Here is a 7,952-nt window from a genome sequence, read left to right as displayed (position 1 = left end):
AAAGAGCCGTTCAGATTTTAACGTTGGTTTAAGTTTATATATGAAGACGGAGCACTTTTCAAGAAACAAGCAGTGAACGAATCTCAATCAAAGAATATCGTTCGAGCATCTCTAGAACTCTCAGTTATCTCAAAAGCTCAACACTGAAAAAGCAGCACACGCTTCATTGCATACACTTGATCATTTGAGATCATTTTGTGCTAGCTATTTTCTTTATCTCTTCTTAAGCTATTCTCTTCATTAATAGAAGAGTTTGTAACTGGAAAAGAGTTCTTTTCAGAACTTAAGATCTTTCAAGTAGTTGAGTTGTAAAACGAAGAGTTTCAGTAGGCGAAGGGTAAGTCCTGTTGAAGTAGGTGTGTACAATTGTTGTACTGCATTCACCAGAGTCTTTTAGTGATACCTTCTAGAAACAGAAGAAGGGGAGACGTAGAAGATTCATCTTCGAACTTCCAGAAACAAACTTTGTGCCATCTACTGCTTTTCTGTTTCACTATTTTTCACCCACTAACCAACAGATCGTTTCCGCACATTATCTTGTGATCTGCTGGTCTTTAAACTTGAACAAGAATCTGCTAGTATCTCTAACAGGACTCTAGCACATCATTCTGAAAAATCGATTAAGTTTGCCGTTGAGTTTATTCAACCCCCTCCCTGCTAAACTCAATCTGATCCTCAACATAATGTTTCATATTTTTCATGAAAACATGCATCAAATATATAATATGGTGTGATAGATGAGAAAAAAGAGGATTAAGGCGTACTTTTGCATTTATTACGCAAGAAAACGAGTTGAGATGCGAAGAACGTCGGCGTAGAGGGGGACTTGATGAATTTTTCTTCAAAACCGTGGCTTCCCTTCACAAAATACGTGTGGTGTGTGTGCTTGAATGCTTAAGGAAGAGGCTTACTAGGTTTAGAGGGGGGTGGGGCGTGTGATATGGAGAGAGTTTAGGGCTTTTATTTTAATTAAAATTCATAGTATAAGCTTAGGCCCATTAACCTAGTGTAATAAGCTCATTTAGACCATTGATTAATATTTAAAATATTTTACTTACGAAAGTTTGTGAAAATATTAGCCGAGTTATCAAAAGTCTCTATTTTTATCGAAAATCCATTACCGGTTTAAAATACGACTCGGCGTATAAAAACACCTCAAAGCAACTCCTTTTCGAAAATACCATATAACATATACAAATAAATTAAATAATTATTTAATAAAAATATTTTATCTCATATGGTCCTCGGTCTCCGTTTCTCGATCGCGTCTCGAATAATCTTTAAAAACTGTTTTATGCATTCTAACAGGAAACCCTATTTTTAAACATGTAATCATGCACATCATAATTAATTCATGTCATTAAAATTATTTAATTAGTCATATTCTATTTTTCTTAAATTTGTATGCATTTGGATTACGTTATCGTGTTTTTGGACTTTACATAAAGACTCGAAAAACTCAAAATATATTTATTATATAACTATATTATATTTATAAAATATTAAAGATGCGAACAAATTTCTTTTAAAACTAGTTAACAGTTTGCGAACTATCAAATAAAATAATTTTGGTTGGTGATTGACTCGTAATTTCGAATATAAATTCATTATTTATCGAGCCGACTCATAAAACTCGTGAGTCGACTCTACGTATTTGTACCCATTTTCTTCAACAAGGGGAATCAAACTTTAGATTAAATAAGGGAGAAAAAAAGAAGTTGGTTTGAAATATTAGAACTCAAAACCAAATCAACCACAAACAACAGACTCTTAGTCCTTAAAATTAAATTGTTGATCGAGCTCCAAAAATCCAATCCGCTATATGATGGATATAAATAATTATTAAACTCGTTCAAAAAAAAATTTGTAAGTCGACTCAAATTATTTACACTCGTACTTTAACATTAATACTCAACCTTTAAATAGACAAAAAAAAATTTTACATTTGCAATATTAGAATTCAAAATCTATCTGCAACAAGAGTAGGTATTCACGGATCTTTATTCGTGAGACAGATCAATTCTGTCAATATTTACAATAAAAATTAATATATTTGACATAAAAAATAATATTTTTTGGTGGATGACCTATATAGAATATCTGTTTCACAAAATTGGGGGTTTTCAGGTTGTTTCGGATTCGGGTCGAAAAAAATTCCCGGGTTAACCCGAAACCCGCCCCGATTGACGCCCCTAATATATTCTCTCTACTTTTTTTTAGGAAACATTATATTTTTTTGATTGAAGCAAAAACGTACAAAATCAATGCCAGCACAATGAAATACGTTATATCATACGTGTACAAATGCTCCACCATATCTCCAAGAATTCATTTCCACAACAACAATTGCGCCATTTTGCTGATGAATTAACCGACCCAATATTCAAATTCCTCTGCAACTTTGGAATTTTTCACGAAATAGAGCTGGAGTCGATATTGGTTTCGTAATAAGTATGGCTTTTCATTTAAGTAGTGCTTGCTTTCCTGCATTTAGCGGGAGTAAGGTTCCTCCAGTCCTAGCGGTGGAAGTTGGCGTGGATGTAAAAGTTGCGGAGGTGGAAAAGACGAGGCTGGGGGGTTCGGAATTGAAGGTGAGCAAGCTTGGGATTGGAGCTTGGTCGTGGGGAGACACCAGCTATTGGAATAGCTTTGATTGGGATGGTAGTTTCTTCTATTTCTTTTCTTGCTATTTGCGTTAGCATTCATTTATTTCTGTTTTCTTGTTTTTTTAATTCATGTTTAAAGCTGATAAAATAACCTTTTTCTTTGTTGTTAGTGCTGGTATATCCTTCATTATTAGCATCTTCAAATGTTCTACATATACGAAAGTAGAAATGTCACATTTTTAACTTTTATTTAATTGTTTTCAACAGAACTTTTTCAATACTGGTTAAAAATTTAAATGTAGCTCAAATGGTATTCGGTACGACCAAAGTACAACCATTGGCCCTGTCTGATATGGTATTTACAATTTCTTTATTGACGGATACCACTATTTGATCCTGTAAAAGTAGCTGGCATATATCTATCAAGAATCAGCTTCTACGTTGTATCCAAGTAAAGGATAAATGATTTTGTTGGTTGTTATGTATGGAACTTGTGTAATAATTCGTTGAGACTGTATTGGAAGAAGGGCACATGCTAGTTGATTTTATGTTTGCTTTGCTTGATGAGTTTGATCCTTGATTATGAGGATAAGTTTCCATTAATTTGGTGCATTACTTTTCTGAGATGTAATCTCTATGTTGAAATTTTAAAATTCATCTCCAAATTCAATATACATTTAGTTTGTCTTTGATTGCATTTGTATCCCTATAAAACTTGTCATTTAAAATCCATTGAATTTTTGTAAAGTTTCATCTCTAATTCCTAGTCAACTCCGAATCCGTCGAGCAAAATGCAGCCTAACTGAATTCATTCCTATATAGATTGTGTTTTTCCTATCGCCAATTTTTTTTGGAATGATCTGTTATGGTCACAAAGTGTGGATCGCATCATGAGGCGGTTTGTCATGAATTGGAGGCTCGTTAGGAGAAAACATTTTGATCTCTTGGGTTTGAGGCTCGTCCAGAGGGAACGTAATATCTCGTACCACAAGATTGTAAATAATTCTTTTACGATCCTTTTATTCTTATTAATTCTGCCCTTTAAATAATAGGGCTTACAAGATTAAATTGGAAATCAAATCCATAAGAATCCTAGAGATTTAATAATTCCAAATCTTTTTATTCAAATGTAACGATATTTAAGAATCCTAAATAAAGAAAACCATAACCTAAAATAAAGAAAACCATGATCCCCCCTAATCGATTACTAAATTTGTTTGAATTTTCCATGCATTACCAGTAACATAACTTAAGAAAAATTAGTAACATGACAGCATTGCCGAAGTAAAGGACATTACCAGCAACATATCCTCACAGCTCAGTACATGATCAGTGTTAACTCATTGAACCCTGCCGCTGTAACGCCCTTTACTTTGGCAATGCTGTCATATTACTAATTTTTCTTAGGTTTGTATTTAGAAGAATGATATCTTTTTTTTTTTTTACACTGGAGATTACTTCCTTATAATTATTGTTTATTGGATTTCAGTGGCAAACTATTAAACCCAAAAGTTATATGCATTCCTTGGGGTTCCAATAACAGTAACATTTTCTACATTGAGCATGTCCCTTTTCTGTCAATTTCAATCCCCATTCCACCACATATTCACTAAGTCATATTTTAAAGTGCTTAGTCTTTGTAGTTTTTTTCCACTGGATACAGGCCCTCTTTCAATTTTTTGCCTTGAAATGATTTTATAATAATTTTTAGCCTTGTTTTTTTTCATTACCTTGGTCAGATACATGTGGTTTCAATTCCATGTCGGTGTTTGACCATAAATTCTAATTAGTCATGTATGTGATGGTTCTTATGATTCTGTGGCAAAAATAGACCGGAAAATGAAAGATGCCAAAGCTGCTTTTGAAGCCAGCCTCGACTACGGTATAACATTCATTGATACTGCTGAGGTTTATGGCTCAAGGGTATGAAATTTGTTTGCATATAATTGCTGTTTTTATTCATTCGTCGAGCACACATAATCTCCAAAATACACTATGTTTTCTGTGCATGCAGATGGCATTGGGTGCAATAAATTCTGAAACCCTGCTTGGTAGGTATGTTCTAACTCTTTTATGAGTTGGTTTGAAATTCAAAAGTTGGCTGCTTTTCCTTTATTGTTTCCATTTGTGATTGGGTTTTCCATGTTTGATAAGATTCATCAAGGAACGGAAAGAAAGAGAGCCTGATTTGGAGGTTACGATTGCGACCAAATATGCAGCTTTGCCTTGGAGACTTGGTCGCCAGAGTGTTATTTCTGCCTTGAAAGATTCTTTATGTCGTCTCGGAATGCCTTCAGTGGACGTCTACCAGCTTCACTGGTTTTCAACTTTAGCCCTTCCAAATTCATGTATTCCCCATATTTCATAGCATATATATATTTATGCATATTGATCATTATGTTTTTACAAAATTTCAGGCCAGGAATATGGGGAAATGAAGGTTGTTAATAACTACACTATTCTTTTCATTGAAGATCAATCTAATCACTTAATTTGAACGTATGCATATTTAATAAACAAGTGGAGCTTAGAAAATCGGTATCCATTTTCCAGGATATATTGATGGTCTGGCGGATGCAGTGGAGCAGGGTCTTGTGAAGGCTGTTGGTGTATCCAACTATACTGGTACATTAACATCAATTGTGTCAAATCACCATCTCCAATCTTTAGAGAAACCTCCTTATAATGCCATTCTCTGTGTCTTGTTTTGCATAAATTCTTTTATGTTTGTGTCAGGTTCAAAAATAACAGAGAATAGCTTCGCCACTATTTGACTCTTTTTTGAAGAATTGTTGTTCTGGCCTCTAGGCCACACAAGATATCCCTGAATTAATGTTTGGATCTTGCTTTTTGCTAGTCATGTTGTCTTTATCGTCAATAGAGTTCACTGCCATTTAGTAGATTATTCTGTAACAATTGAGTTCTTGGATGAGTTTGCTGTTTATTCTTTCACCTGATTCATGAAATCTGATTACTCGAGTCATTCTGGTCAGAGAAACGCCTCCGGGATGCCTATAATCAACTCAAAAAGAGAGGCATTCCTCTTGCTTCAAACCAAGTTAACTACAGTCTCATATACAGACTCCCAGAGGAAAATGGTGTTAAAGCTGCATGTGATGAACTTGGGATTACCTTAATTGCATATTCACCAATTGCTCAAGGTGGAGTGTCGATCCCTTCTTCTCAAGATTTTCTTGACAATGCGCATTTTATTACCTTTTTCATGCATGAATATTCAACATTGGTAAACATTGAAATTCATATATTGTTCGACTAAATCCACACTCTTTCGACTAAATCCACACTCTTTTAGTGGTTTAGTTTTGTTCCTTAAACTGGAACGTCCTTGTGATTCAAATGCAGAATTTCTATAGTTGAAGACATGAGAACAATGTGGGCCGCATAAAAATCTGTTCCATGTTTCATCCCAGAAATCAAAGCCATGGAACCTGATGCATCACTTTTCATCATTTGTCATTTACTTCTGGAATATTGACCACTATGTCGGGAATTGATTTTTCTAATTGCCTTTGATGAAGTAACTCATTTACTGGGCATAATTTGATGGATCTGAACATCCTAACTCTGACTTAGCCTAGATGATAATTTGTTTGGTGACTTGAGTTCAATTTCCTTTCACGTTTCGTACTTTCTGGTGGTTAATGTTACATGGGGTGACAAATTCTTGCAAAAGTGACTGAAAAAACATCGTGAGCATATCTCCTGGAATGTTATTCTGCAATGCAGTAGGTATTTATTGCCGGTATTTTTATTGCAAACATTACTAAAAGACCATCAATTTTATCAACAAATACCTCTGAATGGTAAACTTGTAAGCTACAGTCGTGCAAGCTCATTCTTTTGGAAATAGTAGTTGTATTTCTTGCTTGTTCTTGTTCTTATTCCTATATTCCCTCCGCCTAGATGCGGTGAAGATTTTCAGTTTCACTCTTATTCTGCTAATTCTATTATTTTTGCTCTCTGATTGTTAGCTTAGCCTCAAAATTATATGATAATCTCGAGTTCTGGGATATTCAGGTGCTCTGACAGGGAAGTATACTCCAAATAACATTCCATCTGGTCCCAGAGGACGGATTTACACCCGGGAATTTCTGACCAAAGTAAGCATTGTCAGTGTATGAAAATCAATTTTAATCTAAATTTACCTCTAAATTTCTCGTTATACATTTGTTATTTGCAGCTTCAACCTTTAATAACTCGAATAAAGGAGATTGGACAAAGCTATGGGAAAACTTCAACACAGGTCTGTATTTGTGGCTTGATATCAGTCCCTTAATGGTATTTTGATCTACAACGCAAGATTTGTTCAATACACTTTTTATGGACTATTTGCTCACTTAGAATTTAAGCGTGCAAAATCTTACTTCCCTTGTTTTTTTATGGTAAAAAAATTCTGCCCAGAAAACTAAAAGAAAATAAAATTTCATCTCTTTGTGATTAGCGGTCCAGTGTTACATTATTGAGACAAATATCTGAAGGTCAATTTCACGTGTTTCGTTTTCCTATTATGAACCCCCCCATAGCCAAGTAGTTCAGAAATTTAATGTGACAGTGCATGAAAATGAACAGTGATATATATACATATATATATAAAAAACAACTCGCTATTTATTATGTGTAGACATCTAACTGATCATAACGATGTTTGTTTCGTTTAGGTGGTCCTAAACTGGTTGATCGGCCAGGAGAATGTGGTTCCGATCCCAGGAGCCAGAAATGCCGAGCAGGTTAAAGAGTTTGCTGGTGCCTTGGGGTGGAGTCTTGGTCAAGACGAGATGGAGGAGCTACGATCCATGGCGTCAGAAATAAAACCAGTCATCGGATTCCCACTTGAGAAGTTTTAAATTTGTATAGTAATATTTTTCAAACTAATATTCTTTACTTGTTTAAGAGTAATTTTATTTTGACATTCATTGTCTATACATTCAAGCTATCTATCATATGGATAAAATTCTTGAAACTGTTAGTCTATGTGAAATGTAGTTGTATGCTACTTAGCTATTATAAACGGTGTTCAGAATATGAAGTACTAACAAATTCTTAGTATCATCAATTATACTAAACACTTGGTACGTACAAAAGATCATCTATCTTGGCTTTCTTTTTGCAACGACACACACTAAAAAACAAATCTCATAAAAGGTGAGTTGATGCCCAGTTGGTTCATAATCAAACATATACATACACTAGAAAAATTGTAAGTATCTCACGAAAAACTATAAGTCATTTATCAACTCAAATCACGATTTTATAAATTAAATCCGATCATTATTCAAGTGATACAAGCATCTATTTCGCGAAATCAATAATAATAATCAAATGTAT

At 34.3% G+C, this 7,952-nt stretch overlaps 1 protein-coding gene across 1 annotated transcript; it reads left to right on the top strand.

Moving 5' to 3' along the window:
- Positions 1-2,277: 2,277 nt before the first annotated feature.
- On the top strand, positions 2,278-7,598 carry LOC140988549 (uncharacterized oxidoreductase At1g06690, chloroplastic). Its single transcript, XM_073457551.1, has 10 exons — positions 2,278-2,661; positions 4,438-4,529; positions 4,621-4,661; positions 4,761-4,925; positions 5,024-5,046; positions 5,160-5,231; positions 5,600-5,767; positions 6,645-6,727; positions 6,808-6,870; positions 7,286-7,598. Exons 1-10 carry the CDS (start codon positions 2,454-2,456, stop codon positions 7,469-7,471), a joined length of 1,101 nt encoding a protein of 366 aa, XP_073313652.1. The 5' UTR covers positions 2,278-2,453; the 3' UTR covers positions 7,472-7,598.
- The last annotated feature ends 354 nt before the right edge of the window (positions 7,599-7,952 follow it).

The sequence above is a fragment of the Primulina huaijiensis genome, chromosome 11 (genome assembly GCF_012295235.1).
Source record: "Primulina huaijiensis isolate GDHJ02 chromosome 11, ASM1229523v2, whole genome shotgun sequence".
In the NCBI taxonomy this organism is placed as follows: Eukaryota; Viridiplantae; Streptophyta; class Magnoliopsida; order Lamiales; family Gesneriaceae; genus Primulina; species Primulina huaijiensis.
This window is presented reverse-complemented; position numbering and strand designations above follow the sequence as displayed.